Raw genomic sequence first — 15,645 nt, 5'->3', positions numbered from 1 at the left:
TCTCTAAAAAGAAACCACCAACCACTGGGGGGGTGCCCTCTGCCTCTAGGCCCTGCGTGTCATAACTACGATGATTAAACTGCTCAAAGCGGGGCCATAAGCAAACCCTTTTTGACCCTTCTACTTTCCTTCACGTAGAACTGTTTTCCTACTCTATTTCTTTGGATGAAATTCTAAGTACAAAACAGGCAGACACTTTGTTATTTGGGAATAGTTCACATTAAGTTTAGTGAAGGACTGAGAGATGAGTGGTATGAGTTAGTACAGGATCTCTGAGAAGCAGTTGCCCAGACAGGATTTGCATAAAATGTATTAGGGGAAATGCCTGAGACAGGAAATGGGGAGGTGACAGAGTAGGTGTGACCCACATAAAGGAAGAAGGAAAAGAAGATTGGGTAGGTGGAAGCATCTGGACTGTGGTATGTTTCTGAGGAAATTCAGGAAGGCGGTTGAGGAATCCTGGAGCCAAGATCACTCTTCAGAGCAGGCCTTGCCTTTGCATCTTGACACAGGGATACTAAGTTAGGGCTGGACAGCCCGTGGGCAGCGTGGCCTCTGTCTGAATGCTATGAGGGGTTTCAGAGTGACACGGCTGGGGCCCTGGGTCAACCAGCTCTATGAGATCTGGGGGATATATTCTCATGGTCATGCACGTACATTCAATAAATTTGTCAGAAAAAAAATTTTTTTTTAAGATTTTACTTATTTATTTGACAGAGAGAGACAGCAAGAGAGGGAACACAAGCAGGGGGAGTGGGAGAGGGAGAAGCAGGCTTCCCGCGGAGCAGGGAGCCCGATGCGGGGCTCGATCCCAGGACCCTGGGATCATGACCCGAGCTGAAGGCAGATGCCCAACGACTGAGCCACCCAGGCGCCCCAAGTCAGAAATATTTTTATGTCTGCACTTAGTGACTACTTACTGATTGAGTGAGGAAAGTTATCAAAGGGGCCTACTTCACAGCTCCTAACCAGGTCACTGCCCTCGCTTTTTTGCCCTGCAGGGGGCAAATGTGGCAGTCAGCCAATGGCAAGTGATCGGCCAGGTTTCCAATATGCCTGCTAAGGATTTTGCTGGGGGTAGAGCAGGGGAGCTGGTGGCTGTCATATATCTGAGTGCAGTGGAGGAAATGCCTGTCTCCTGGAGGTGACAAAATGAGCCAATTCAGGGTTGTCCAGCCTAAGAAATGTGGACAAAAAAGAACAACAATCAGAAACCCACATGAGTTTCTCAAATGGTTAAACATGGAGTTCCCCTATGATGCAGCAATTTCATTCCTAGGTGTATACTCAAGAGCAATAAAAGCAAATATCCACACAAAAACTCATACACAAATGTTTATAAGAGCATTATTCACAAAAGCCAAAATGTGGAAACAACCCGAGTGTCCATCAGCTGATGAATGGATAAACAATATGCAGTATATCCATACTGTGGAATATTCAACCATAAAAAGGAATGAAACCCTGATACGTGCTGCCTGGATGTACCTTGAAAATCGTACGCTAAGTAAAGAAGTCAAAAGGTGACATAATATATGATTCCATTTCTATGAAATGTCCAGAACAGGTAAACCTATAGAGACTGAAAGTAGATTTCATGCTTGCTTAGTGCTGGAAGGTTGAGGGCTGCTAAATAAGGGACATGGAGGTTCTCTGTGAGGTGATGAAATGTTCTAAAATTGGCTGTGGTGATGGTTACACATAACCGTGAAGTGAACTAAAAACATTAAATTGTGCAATTTAAATGGGTGTAGATGGTATGTGAATTATAGCTCAATAAAGCTGCTTTAAAAAATCTGTGAGAGCCTAGCCACCAAGAGCCATGGCCCGAGGGCAGGGAGGGGGTATGGGGGGAGAGCTTGGGGACACTGACGAGGCTGCTGAGCAGCAGGAAGCAGCCGTCTTCTTTTCCCCCCGCCAGCCAGTCTTCACGCAGTTCCCCATCTCCTCAGGCAGCTCGGGCGTGCTCCTCAGGGTGTGGTTGGGCCGGCGCAAGTGGTTCTTGCTGAACCAACCGAGAGACGGACGTGAAGGAGGGACAAAGGCGAGGTCTTGGTGGCAACAGGGACAAAAACTTGGAGGTCTAGCCTCACACCCCAAACTCTGCCTCCAGGTACCTCACATCTCCTTCCTGACAGGTGACTGGAAGTCAGGTGCGTAGGTCCCATTTCTGACTTCCTATGCCACCCCAGGCCAGGGCCTTCCTGGCTGTGCAACTAGTTTTTCTCAGAACATCCAGCCCAAGACTTTGGAGGGAGGTGACAGACACCAGACCTTCCGGCCACAGCCTGCACCAGGCAGTGGCCTAACCCCAGACAGCCTCTAAATCCTCTGGAGATCTATCCCCTTGAGCAAACATGGTCACTGGTAAAGTGAAATGCCCTTGGGAGGGTGAATGGTCTGAGTTAGACGTCACTTGAGGGGAAAAAAAGATGTTCTCATTTTCTAAAGATTGTCCTGTTGCCATGGCAATGAGGAACCACCACAAAGGGTTTTAAACCATTTAATCAATGACAGTTCATCTCTCTTTTACTGAACAATGACAGTTTGCCTCAGTGACCAGACTTCTGTAAGCCAGCCAATCAGCAACAGCCACACTCTGCGTCACCAGCCCATCCCTAAACTCTGCCTCGTCTGAGTGTGTCCATCACTGACCTTCACACCTCCCAGCACCTTAGAGAAGACCCTTGCTCCCCTCAATGAGATCGCAACCTATAGGCATCGCTCTGCTCTCCAGAAGTAATAGATCCAGCTCTTTGTTTCAGATATTGAGGGGGGGTCTCTTCCATAGACATGCTCATGTTCTGGAATATCCCCTTCCTGGGAATAATTTATCCTCACTTCCAAGACCATTGCTCCAGTGTTGTTGGTGAATTAGAAAAAGGCCAACACGGGCGCCTGGGTGGCTCAGTTGGTTAAGCGACTGCCTTCGGCTCAGGTCATGATCCTGGAGTCCCGGGATCGAGTCCCGCATTGGGCTCCCTGCTCAGCGGGGAGTCTGCTTCTCCCTCTGACCCTCCCCCCTCTCATGTGCTCTCTCTCTCAAATAAATAAATAAAATCTTAAAAAAAAAAAAAAGAAAAAGGCCAACTCCTCTAGACAAGGCCCAATGAAGACTGGATTTCAAACCCTTCAGCTGGGAAATGAAGCCGTCTACAGTTTGCATATCTGTATACAGCAACCCTGCTCATCCCTCATACCTGGGCAGCCAGTGAGTGCCGCTCATTCTACCTCCTAAATACAGTTTCCAATCTGTCGCCTCCTCTCTACCCCACTGCCATAGCCTTAGCGTCAGGCTGCATCGTTTCTGGTCTGAACTGGTGCGGTAGTCTCTAACTAGCATCCATGACTCCAGTCTTGGAATCAGGAAGTGACCCTCACCAGACACTGAATCTGCACCTTAATCTTGGGCACCCCAGCCTCCAGAACTGTGAAGAACAATTTCTGTTGTTTATAAACAGCCCAAACAGACCAAGACAGTCCCCTTACCCCAAAGTTGTCCCTGACTCTCCTCCTAGGGCTGACCACTCCCTGCCAGGCCCCCGGGCATAGCTGGATGATTGCACTGCTCATCACCCCCCAGCTGCCTTTGCTGAGTCTCCAACCAGCCTGGGAGCCTTGCACGGGAGAGTGAGGCTACTTTCATCTCTTTGAAACCTGTCATCGTGAAGGATGGGACCTGGGACAAAGTAAGTTACAATTTCCAACTCCACCACTTAATGCTTTTGAGAATTTAAGCAAGTTACTTGACTTTTCCCAGCTTTGGCTTCCTGGTCTTTGAAGCGTGGATAACAATGGTACCTACTTGGCACCTTCCAGGAACAGGAGGGCAGGGATGGAGGCCTCGTGGGTCTGAGTTCTCAGCTGAGGTAGAGGGAGAAGACTGGGGCTATATCCACCAAGCCCAGAATGAGAGAGCATGCACACACACATGCACTCACGCGCACACACACAAGCAGGGGGAGGGGGGAGGCGGCAGTGGTGGAGAAGGGGCAGAGGGAGAGGGAAAGAATCCCAAGCACTCTCCACAGAGGACAGAGCACGGAGCCTGACAGCCATTCCACGACCCTGAGACCATGACCCGAGTGGAAACTAAGAGTTGGACACTCAACCAACTGAGCCACCCATGTGTCCCTAACCTGTAGGTCTCTTAAGAGCAGAATGAGAGCCTTCAAGCATCTTGATGTACTTCCATGTGCTTACTTAACACAGTGTCTTGCAATAATTAGTGCTCAAGAGATAACTTTTGGGTATGTAACTGAGTTAAGTTGATCAGAACCAGTCCTCTCAACACCTGAGATTCAGAGGCTGCTCATTGCCTACCCCGTATCAGTTCCTCCCTTCTACCTTAGCAATAAAACTCCCACTGGGAGGGAGGGGGTGGGCTGTAATGTTCCTGACTAATTTTTATTTTTATTATTTTTTTAAGATTTTATTTATTTATTTGACAGAGAGAGACACAGCGAGAGAGGGAACACAAGCAGGGGGAGTGGGAGAGCGAGAAGCAGGCTTCCCGCCGAGCAGGGAGCCCAATGTGGGGCTCGATCCCAGGACCCTGGGATCATGACCTGAGCCGAAGGCAGACGCTTAACCGACTGAGCCACCCAGGTGCCCCTGTAATGTTCCTGACTAAAAGGCTATAGTTCTCAGCCCCTCTGCACTTAAGTTTGGCCAAATTACTAAATTCTAGCCAATCAGATGTGAGCAGAACTGGCTTAAAGGGAGCTGACTTGGCTGGGAGTGTCCCTCTTGGATCTTCCTTGCTTCTATCTTACTGAGTCTGGGCCTTGGCCTGGACTGTGAATATGATGGTTGGAGCTTCTGCAGCCCATCTTTGGAGCATGAGGTGACACCAAGGATGGAAGGCACACACCATGGAGGGTGGAGCAGAAAAAAGAGAGAAAGCCTAGGACCCTGAGGACTCTATGGAGCCACCATATTAGCCTGGATTTGCCCGCCTACCTCCTGACTTGCTGAATGTGAAGAATTAATGCTGTGTGTTTAAGCCACTATCTTGAGGTCTCCGTTATAGCAGCTGTACACAATTCATTCCTGCTACAGAGGCCCTGACAAGAACGGGGGGTTGGAAGTAGTAGGTGGGGAAATGCCTAATTTTGCCGTAAGAATGAATTTGGGGGCATCAGGATGCCCCAGGGTAGAGCGGCGATCACATGGTCCCTGCTCACCCACACTCCCTCTGCGTGTCAGGGACACCTGCTGTCAGGTGACAGACAAGGGTGAACTCAGCTTTGGGGGCAGTCCCTCTTTGAGTAAGAGCACATCTGCCATGCCCAGATTTCAATCCTCTTCACAGTTTGGGGTCCTCTTTAGTACAGCAGGCCATCTGCTCGTCCCCCGAGACTTAGTCTAGGAAGCAAGCCCTTCTTTTTATTTTTTTTTATTTTTTTTAAAGATTTTATTTATTTATTTGAGAGAGAGAGAATGAGAGACAGAGAGCACTAGAAGGAAGAGGGCAGAGGGAGAAGCAGACCCCCTGCCGAGCAGGGAGCCCGATGCGGGACTCGATCCTGGGACTCCAGGATCATGACCTGAGCCGAAGGCAGTCGCTTAACCAACTGAGCCACCCAGGCGCCCAAACCCTTCTTTTTAAAAGCTCTTCTTCAGCCAAATGGATGTTAATGCCCCAGGAGCTGAGGGACACGCAGCCTTCTGTGACAGTGATGTCCCAGGCACGTGGCTAAACGTTCTGCGTGCAGGATCTCATCTTAGCCTCAGAATGGCAGCCCCATTTTCAGGGGAGGAAACTGGCTCACGCAATTCAGCCTCCTGCCCCCAGTCACCCCTGGGATAGGGCTCCAAACACAGGCTTGCCTGAGTCAGTAGCCTGGGCTTCGGCACAGCTCCAGCAGCGAGGGAAGCCATCCGAGCAGCTGTCACTCCACCACCTGGGGCGTGATGGGCTGCCCAGGGTGACAAAGCCCGTCTCCCTCTCCCAGAACTGGAGCCCTAAGTTAAGCACCCAAACCGTCTGCTTCCTCTTGGTGTGGGGCAAGAGCCTAAGCCTCAACTTCCCTTTCCTCCTGCCCAGTGTCATAACAGATAACAGCCCCACTGGTGTAAAAATGGCCTTCCTGTTGGCCTTGGGCTCAGGGCTTTGGATGCAACAGCCCCGTTCCCGCCATGTGAGCTTCACAGACAATTCTGAGAGTAACGGTTGCAGAGGGAGCTCCTCTGGTAAAGGCTGGCTCTCTTGGCTTTTGCCCATTGACCAACTGTGTGACTTTGGGGTGTCACTGAAGCCCTTGGAATCACAGTTCCCCAACTGTGAAATGAGGACACTGCTCTGTCCTCCTCAGTTAGAGAATAGGTTAGAAGGTGTTTTGGAAGTCAAGAAGAGCATTTTGAATAATAATAATTAGGTCACATTTATTGCCTTCTCACTAAGTGCCAGGCAGTGTGCTAAGCGCTTTATAGGTATTATCTTACTTAGTTCTCATAAACCCTATGGGTAGGCAGTCTTATCCTCATTTTACAGCCTAGAAAGTAAAGTGACTTGCTGAAGGTCAGACAGCAAGTGGTAGTACTCGGATTCTAACCCAGAGGGTCTAACTACAGGACCCATCCTTCAAATGTGAGTGGTCCTTATTAGCCATAAATTGTATGGATTATCATAGAGAAGGCTAATTCCTTTGGGTGGAAGACGATGCTGGAATTCAGGGACAGCAAAGTCAGTCCTTCACCAGAAAGGTGAACCCTAGTTGTGCAAAGTGGGAGAAAGTATGCTCAAGCCATGTGGATGCCTTGTGTCCCTTCTCCTGACACCATCTTCTGGAGGAGGCTCTGAGCTGACGCTTCCAGATGGGGGGCCAGCCCACTCCCAGAGAGGTGGTTCATTCAGAGGCTGTACCCAGTTGTGATTTAGCAGACTCAGTTTGGAGGCCAGCAGGTATCTGCTGACCAGGAAAAGGTTGGGAAGGCTGCCACTAGCCGGGGCCTCTTCATTCTCCCCATCTGATTTGCAAAATTCCAGCCTGCTCAGCCGATATTGCTGCCTCTCTGGGGTTTCAGCTTTAACTGGCTGTTAGCAGAGCTCCCTCTGGTGGCAAAGGTACACCACCACACCCTTCACAAGGTACCACTAACATTTTTGGAGTTGTATTTTGACATACACACACAATTTCATATTGAATCCTCAGGGTAGCCCAATGAGTTCAGTATTATTATCACCACTTTACAGGATATGAAACGGACACTCAGAGAGGTTAAATCCCTGCCCAGTGTCGTGCAGTAAAGTAAGTCCAGACTCGGGGCGCCTGGGTGGCTCAGTCGGTTAGGCGTCTGCCTTCGGCTCAGGTCGTGATCCCAGGGTCCTGGGATTGAGCCCCGCATCAGGCTTCCTGCTCAGCGGGGAGCCTGCTTCTCCCTCTCCCTCTGCCTGCCTCTCTGCGTACTTGTTCTCTCTCTCTCTCTGTCAAATAAATAAATAAAACCTTTTTTTTTTTAAAAAAAAAGTAAGTCCAGACTCTAACCAACACTTTCTAGGTCTTCTCTCAGTGACTGTTCCCACATCTAGACCTCTGAGCACCAGGTTGCTTACAAGTTTCCAAACGTGGCTTCCTCTTCCTCCTCAGGCCACCAGTTCCCTTTTCTCAGCCTTACCACCCAGATCTCAGCCTGTGTCCCAGGAGTGGGCTCTGCCGGCAGGTGGTGTATTGACTCTCACGGCTGGAGGTACAGGGCCCAGAGTCAGCACTGAGTTATCTTCTCTGCAGTGACACCTTCTCGCACTAACAGTCTTCGTGCTCTCTTTGCTCTGGATGCCAGGAGCACTTTCTATTTTTATTAAATCAATGAAGAGTAACATATATACAGAAGAGTGCACAGATTATAAGTGCACAGCTAATGAATTATCACACAGCGTAGACATCCATGTAAACTCCCTTCTAATAAAAAATTAGAATATTACCACAAGCCTTGTGTCCACTCTCAGTTACTACCAGCATAGTCACTGCTATCCTGACGACTTCTAATACTGTAGAATAACAAAGCCTGGTTTTGAATTTCTAAGTGGGATGTTCTTTTTTTGTGTGTCTGCAGTCTTTCACTCAACTTAGATCATACATGTTGTTGCATGTAGCAGTAGTTTGTTTGTTCTCATTACTGTATACAGTTAAATACTATGTTATTTCATTATGTCAATAGTCTACAATTTATTTATCCATTCTGCTGTTGATGGACATTTGGGTCATTTCCAGTACTTGGCTATTATGAACATGATCATATATGTCTTTTATGCATATAAGTATAGATCTCTGTTAAGTATATACTCAGAAGTGAATTGCTGGGTTATAGAGAAGGTATACATTAAGTTTTACCAGATACTACCACACAAAAGTGGGTGTATCAGTTGATACTCCCTCCAGTCGCATATTTGGCCGGTGGCTCCACACCCTCACCAACACTTACTATTGTTAGTCTTGCTAATTTTAGCCATTCTGGTGGGTTTGTAGTAGCATTTCATTGTGGTTTTAATTTGCATTTCTCTGTTGATTAACGAGATTGAGCATTTTTCCATTTGTTAATTGGCCATTTGGATATCCAGTTTTGTGAAGTGCCTGTTTATGTCTCTTGCCCATTCTTAGTGGATTGTCTCCCTAGTTCTTATTGATTTGTAGGATTTCTTTTCTTTTTTTTTTTTTTAAGGTCTTATTTATTTATTTATTTATTTATCTGACAGAGAGAGAGACTGCGCACAAGCAGGGGGAGTGGCAGGCAGAGGGAGGGGGAAGGAGGCTCCCCACTGAGCAGCGAGCCCCACATGGGGATCGATCCCAGGACTCTCATATCATGACCTGAGCCGAAGGCAGATGCTTAACCCACCCAGGCGACCCTGTAGGATTTCTTTATATATGCTGTGACTGAGACATGTGACTCTTAATCTAAGGGTTGTGAGTTCAAGGCCCAAGCCTACTTAAAAACAAAACAAAACAACTCACCAGGATCCAGCCATAGTTTGACAAAATCAGGTTTGTTGATTTGAAGTGGGGGAGGGAATTCCAGAGGAATCTTGGAATGCTGCACCCCAAGACAGGGGAGGAAAGTATCTTTTTAAGGTTTGGGTTCCAGCTAAATGGTTTTGGGGAGGGTCGAAGTGAAAATCAATTCAGGATTGGTTGCTGGTTCTGATGTGGGATTATAAGAGATTAGTGAGAGGGTCTGAGTGCTGCCATGAGGCAGGGGGTTTTAGCAACTGGGTATCCCCAGTACTAAATGAAAATAACTAAGCGGGTTTAGAGCATCACTGGCTGCTTTTTTCTCGTTTCGGGACAAACTGATTTTCTACTCTTTCAGGTCTGGCCAGGTTTTGACTCTTTCAGATAAATTTGTTTCCAAGCTTTACTTTCGAAATTAGATCTTAAAAAATAATACAAACAGACGTTTGATTGTTTTTTAACCTGCAAAGTAACTCTAGTTTTACAAGGCTCACTCTTGTGGCCAAGAACCGATGCCCTGGAAGATAAGCCCTAGGGAATCCCTAGCACCCCATCTCTGAGCGTCTCAGGGATCGGGAGCCTGGAGGAAATGTAAAACCGGATGTTGACTATTTCGCCATAGAAACAGACGCGAACCCGGAAGTTACGTCAGAGAAAGAGGAAGTGAAGTAGTCTACTTATCCACGTGGGTTCTGCGCGTGTTTCCCGGTGTCTGGTAGCCGGTGCTTTAAGCTCTGTCCCGGCGTAGTCGACATGGGTCGCTCGGGGAAGTTGCCCTCCGGTGTCTCGGCCAAGTTGAAACGCTGGAAGAAAGGCCATAGTAGCGACAGCAACCCTGCCATCTGCCGCCACCGCCAGGCCGCCCGCAGCCGCTTCTTCAGCCGGCCCTCAGGTAGCGGGGTTGAGACTCCCGACGAGCGGACGGCGGGCTTGTGGCGGGCCTGGGTCTGATGGTCTGCGCTTCTCTGGAGGCTCCGGGGCCCAGGCGCTGGACGTTTCTTCTCGTAGAACGTCGCATGTGGAGCCTGCTGTAAAGACCCACCCTCCCCGTTTGACAGATGGGGAAATTGAGTCGACAGTAGGGAAATGACGCCCTGGGTACCACGGGTGTCAGAGTTGGGACTTGGCCATAATTAACTTTGGGGGAGTCTTTACAAAGTGTTTCCACCTGCGTTTATTTCCCCGCGCCGGCTCCCGCCCGCACTTAATCCGTCGGGACACGGGAGCAGAAACTTTTACCTGGCGGGTTCCCTGCCTGGGTTTCCTAAGTTCTGGGCATATAGTGGGCCGGTGAGGCAGGCCATGTTCAGAATTCAGCCTCTCGAGCGAGGGGCCTGGACCCTGCTAGTTTTTGGCGTGTGGGTGGATCCCGGCCAAAAGGAGGTTCGGGTGGAAGTGAGGGTCTCACCTGTGCCTCCGGGTTTTCAGGAAAAAGTGACCTGACAGTTGATGCGGTGAAGTTGCATAATGAGCTGCAGTCCGGGTGCCTGCGTCTGGGCAAAAGCGAAGCCCCTGAGACGGCCATGGAAGAGGAGGTGGCCCCCGCTCTCACGGAGAAGTCCTCGGGCACCTTCCTGAGCGGCCTCTCGGACTGCACAAATGTCACCTTCAGCAAAGTGCAGCGCTTCTGGGAGTCCAACTCGGCTGCTCACAAGGAGGTAGGGGGGAGGGTCAAGAGGACTTGGGATGGTGAGGAGGAGCCAGACTCAGGCTTTTTAGTTTTTATTTTCTCCCAGTGCTGGCTCACTGCTGCCCTTGACAGCTGGTATTTTTGGATGGCGTGTCATCTCTCCCACCCTTTGTGTTCCCTACTCACTAGCCCTCCTAGGGCGGGTTCCACTTTCTGCTTTTTTCTAACAACATCTCCCCTACTCAAGTGTAGAGTCCTTCGGGTTAGAAATATTTTCCAAATACTTATTTTATCCACTGTACCTAATGCAGGACTTTTTACATAGAATATTTTCAAGACACATTTGTTGAGTAAATTAGTGCTGAGTAACAATGGATAGAAAATGTCTTATCTAACAAGAACCAGATTTTATTTGTAATTTTTAGGTAATGCTTTTAAATTATCCATATTTATATTCATTTTTTAAATGAAAAACGTCGAAATTATAAATGGTACCAAAGTGACGGGAGTACAATAAAACGTGAAAGTTGTTCTCCCAACTTAACTCCTTCGTGGCAGTTAGTGTTGATGGCTCATCATGTGTCTACCTAGCCCAGCACTGTCCAACACATGGCACAAGCCACATAAGTAATTGTAAAGTTTTAGTAGCCACGTTTAAAAAAAGTAAAAAGCAGGCGCCTGGGTGGCTCAGTCGTTAAGCGGCTGCCTTCGGCTCAGGTCATGATCCCAGAGTCCCGGGATCGAGTCCCACATCAGGCTCCCTGCTCAGCGGGAAGCCTGCTTCTCCCTCTCCCACTCCCCCTGCTTGTGTCCCTGCTCTCGCTGTCTCTGTCTCTGTCAAATAAATAAATAAAATCTTTAAAAAAAAAAGTAAAAAGCAAATGAAATTAATATTAATAAACTTATTGTATTTAAGTATTGTCATTTCAACCTATAATCAATATAAAGTGAGATGATTTACATCTCTATTTGGATGGTAACTCTTCTTTGAAAGTACTTGATTTGGTCATGAAATTTATAATTTCAGAAGTAGATTCGTATTTCCAAGTTGTTCTAAATCTGTGTTTTCATAAAACTTATAGTCGAAAAGTAGATTCATATATCTAAGTTGTTTTAAATCTGTGTTTTAAGGGTACCCGGGTGGCTCAGTCAGTTAAGCATCCAGCTCTTTTTTTTTTTTTTTTTTTTTTTAGCATCCAGCTCTTGATTTCGGCTCAGGTCATGATCTCAGGGTAGTGGGATCGAGCCCTGAGTTGGGCTCTGTTTTCGGCGGGGAGTCTGCTTGGGATTCCCTCTCTTCCTCTGCCCCTCCCCACCACTTGCATGCATGCAAGCACTCTCTCTCTCAAATAAATAAAATCTTAAAAAAAAAAAAAAGTGTTTTCCAATAACTAGATCAAGTATTCATTTTTTTAAAAAGATTTTATTTATTAGAGAGCGAGAGTGAGAGCGTGCGTGCTTGTGCACAAGAAGGAGGGGGGAGGGGCAGAGGGAGAGGGACAAGCAGGCTCCCCACACAGGGCTTAATCCCAGGATCCCGGGATCATGACCTGAGCAGAAGGCAGACACTTAACCACTTAACCGACTGAGCCACCCAGGCGCCCCTCAAGTATTCATTTTTAAACTTAAAATTTACAAAGTAAAGATTCAGTTCTTCATCACACTAGCCATGTTCCAAGTGCTCAGTAGCCTCTTGTGTTCTAGACTTTTTTGTATATTTTTTTATTTAGGTTTACAGATTATATTTTATATGCAGTGTTCTGCAGTTTTTGCCCCACTGAAGAAATATATTAATATATTTATATTAATATATTTTGACTGAATTAATATAGCATTGTTCCTCATTTTTTTCAATAGTCCTGTAGTATTTGAATCAATCATTACTTATTATGTAGCAATAGTACTTTATTAATCCTCTGCTGATGGCTACTGTGTTGTTCCAGTTTGTTGCTGCAGTGAGTACACTTGTACCTAAATGTTAGCAATTTTGTGCAGGTATTCCTATAAGAGACAGAGTCTTAGAGGTGGAATTTTGGCAGACATGTCTGCCTGTTTGCTAGGCCTTATGGTGTGTACGCCTGGCTTTGAATGCAGTTCATCTTATCTATCTCTAGGCTGTGTCAGGAGAATAATTTGTGAAGGAGTAAGGAAAAGACGCTAGCCCGGGGACAGGATTGGACCTAAAATAGATGTCACAGGTGCCTTCTCCCTTACGTGCAGATCTGTGCTGTTCTGGCTGCCGTCACTGAGGTGATTCGCTCCCAAGGAGGGAAGGAGACAGAGACTGAGTACTTCGCTGCACTGGTGAGTAGGTGTGACTTGGGAGTGGGTGTCCAGAACAGCAGGTTATTCCAGCTGCAGAGAGAAGACGGGTGCCCTGGCATGAGGAGATAGGGCAGGACATCCTTGGATAGGCGAAAGTGCTTCAGGGGCACCTGGCTGGCTCAGTCGGAAGAGCATACGACTCTTGATATCTTAGGCCTGTGAGTTCAAACCCCATGATGGACATAGAGATTACTTAAAAAAAAACAAAAACAACCCAGAGTGCTTCATTCATTCTCAGGTGGTGGCTTGGTAAGGCTGGGGGTATTTGCTACACTATCCTTACAGAACAAAAATCCACTACTCTGGTTGTTGCTGTTGTTTTTTCTTCCCTGATCCATGGAGCTGAGTTAGGCCCAGGGGATCCTCTAGAAAAATGGTTGGCAAAGTGTGGCGGGGGCGGAGTGATGGGTGGGGTGGTCCTGAGACCCTTTTCTGGGGTTTGTGGGCTATCAAAATTATTTTCATAATAATACTAGAACATCATTTGGCTTTTCACTCTCATTCTCTCATGAGTATACTGTGGAGTTTTCCAGAAGTTATCTCATGTCTGATGATATTATTTCAACAGCTAATTGTGCTTTTGTATGCTTCTATTTTAAAAATTTATCAGTTTTAATTTTTAACGTGTTAAGTATCAGTAGATATCACCTATGTAAACAAAACCTCTTTGGGGTATCTTCAAAAAACTCTAAGGGTGTAAAAGTTTGAGAACCACTACTCTGGAACGGGTTGGCAGACTATGGCCCATGGGAATAATCTGATCCGTGGCCTGTTTTTGTACAGCCTGAGAGCTAAGAGTGGTTTTTACTTTTTTCTTTTTTTTAAAGATTGTATTTATTTATTTATTTGTCAGAGAGAGTGTGAGCACGTGCGAGCACACTAACAGGGGGAGCGGCAGGCAGAGGGAGAAGCAGGCTTCCTGCTGAGCAAGGAGCGTGGTGTAGGGCTCCATCCCAGGACCCCGGGATCATGACATGAGCCAAAGGCAGACACTTAACTGACTGAGCCACCCAGGTGTCCCTGGTTTTTACATTTTTAAAGGATTGTTCAAACACACATAAAAGAATATGCAACCGAGACCATATATGGCCTGCAAAACCTAAAATATTTATTATCTGGCCCTTTACAGAAAAAGCCTTCCAACCCCTGCTGTAGAATAATGAAGTAGGTTAGACAGTAACATATGGTCTATTATGTGCCAGGCGATGTTGTGATCAACACATATGAATTCGGTGCAACCTTGCAACAACTTACTATCTCTGTTTTATAAGGAGGGAACTGAATCACAGAAAGTTTGAGTTGCTAGCCCAAAGTCACACAGTGGCAGAGCTAGGATTTGAACCTCTGACACCAGTGTTCTTGGTCATCACCATCCTGCTGGGCACAGGGTGGCGCCAGCGCCTCATCTGCCCAGCTTACACACTTCCCACTCACCCCCTGTGGTCTGGCCCTCAGATGACAACGGTAGAGGCAGTGGAGTCTCCCGAGTCTCTGGCTGCTGTCGCTTACCTGCTGAACCTTGTCCTGAAGCGGTGAGTCCTGCCCCTGGTCTGAACCCGGAGTCTCTTGGGGAGAAGGGACCCATTAAGTACCAGCTGGCGTTCTTCAACATGAGGCTCCTGGGGTGGCTTGGGATGTTGTACCGAGTGTGAGCGCCGGCGCCTGGGAAGGGAGCGGCCCTGCTCCCGTGAGGCAATGGCAGAGGACCCCTGGAGGCCTGCCAGTGCGGGGAGGTAGGGAGAGGACTGAGGTGAGCTGGTGAGGGCCCATCTCATGGGTAGTAGGGAATGGGTAGTGGGGAAGGGAGGAGGCGCGGAGCTCAGGTGCCACGGAGAGCGCGCTGGAGTGGTGTCCAGAAGAGTGGGCTCCTGTCCTGACTCCTGCTCGCTTGCTGAGGGACTGGGCCAGCACTGCCTCCCTCTGTCTAGCCTCTGCCTTCAGACCGGGGCTGGGCCTGCTCCAACTGCGCTAGGAGGCCCCCTGGGGTCTTGACCGTGTCTCTTCTCCCCGCACAGCGTGCCCAGCCCTGTGCTCATTAAGAAGTTTTCTGATACCTCCAAAGCCTTCATGGACATCATGTCAGCCCAGACCAACAGTGGCTCCACCTCTGCCCTCCGATGGGTTAGTGTCTCGGTCTGTTTCCCCTCCGCCGTCTTCCAGAGCCCCGCAGATTTGGCTGGAGCTTGGATACTCCCTGGGAGGGGTATAGGCACTATGTGGACCTCAGATGGATCCCCGTGCGATTTTCTGGAATTGGTGAGAACCTGGGCTCTTTTCCCAGCTGGCTGAAGCAGGTGAAGCTGAGAGACTCTGACTTTGTCTTCAAGGTCCTTTCCTGCCTGGCCACCCTTCTGCGGAAGCAGGACCTGGAGGCCTGGAGCTACCCCGTGACCCTACAGGTGTACCATGGGCTGCTGAGCTTCACGGTGCACCCGAAGCCCAAGGTGAGGCTGCTGGGCCCCCAGAATATGGGGGGGGGGCAGCCGTTCTAGTAAGTGGGCTAGGGCTGGTCTGTCTGAGTAGGGGGAGTAGGAGAGGTTGCCCTGAGGCCTGGGCTCTTGCCCCGAGGTTTACTTTTTGCCTCTGACACCTTCTTTGCTTAGTCCTAGAAGGTGAGAGGCAGCTCCTCATCCTACAAAAGGGGTGTTCACTGTCAGGCCCTCCTGAGTCCCTGCTGCCTCATTGGTCAGTGACAAGTTTAGCTACAGTGGCAGGAAGGGGCAGAGTGGGGCTTTG

General features: G+C 48.3%; 1 protein-coding gene across 1 annotated transcript in view; it reads left to right on the top strand.

Annotated features, from left to right (window-relative positions):
* The first annotated feature begins 9,628 nt into the window (after positions 1-9,628).
* RRP12 (ribosomal RNA processing 12 homolog) overlaps positions 9,629-15,645 on the top strand; it is a 28,915-nt gene continuing 22,898 nt past the window's right edge. The window contains exons 1-6 of the mRNA XM_035026302.1: positions 9,629-9,846; positions 10,383-10,612; positions 12,805-12,888; positions 14,365-14,441; positions 14,925-15,030; positions 15,237-15,353. Of these exons, the coding sequence (XP_034882193.1) occupies positions 9,708-9,846; positions 10,383-10,612; positions 12,805-12,888; positions 14,365-14,441; positions 14,925-15,030; positions 15,237-15,353 (753 nt within the window). The 5' untranslated portion in view covers positions 9,629-9,707. The remainder of the gene's footprint in view (positions 9,847-10,382; positions 10,613-12,804; positions 12,889-14,364; positions 14,442-14,924; positions 15,031-15,236; positions 15,354-15,645) is intronic.

This window comes from Mirounga leonina, unplaced genomic scaffold (genome assembly GCF_011800145.1).
Source record: "Mirounga leonina isolate KUSES-001 unplaced genomic scaffold, KU_Mleo_1.0 Mir_114, whole genome shotgun sequence".
Classification (NCBI taxonomy): Eukaryota; Metazoa; Chordata; class Mammalia; order Carnivora; family Phocidae; genus Mirounga; species Mirounga leonina.
The sequence above is the reverse complement of the archived record's forward strand: the minus strand, read 5'-3'. Positions and strand labels throughout refer to the sequence as shown.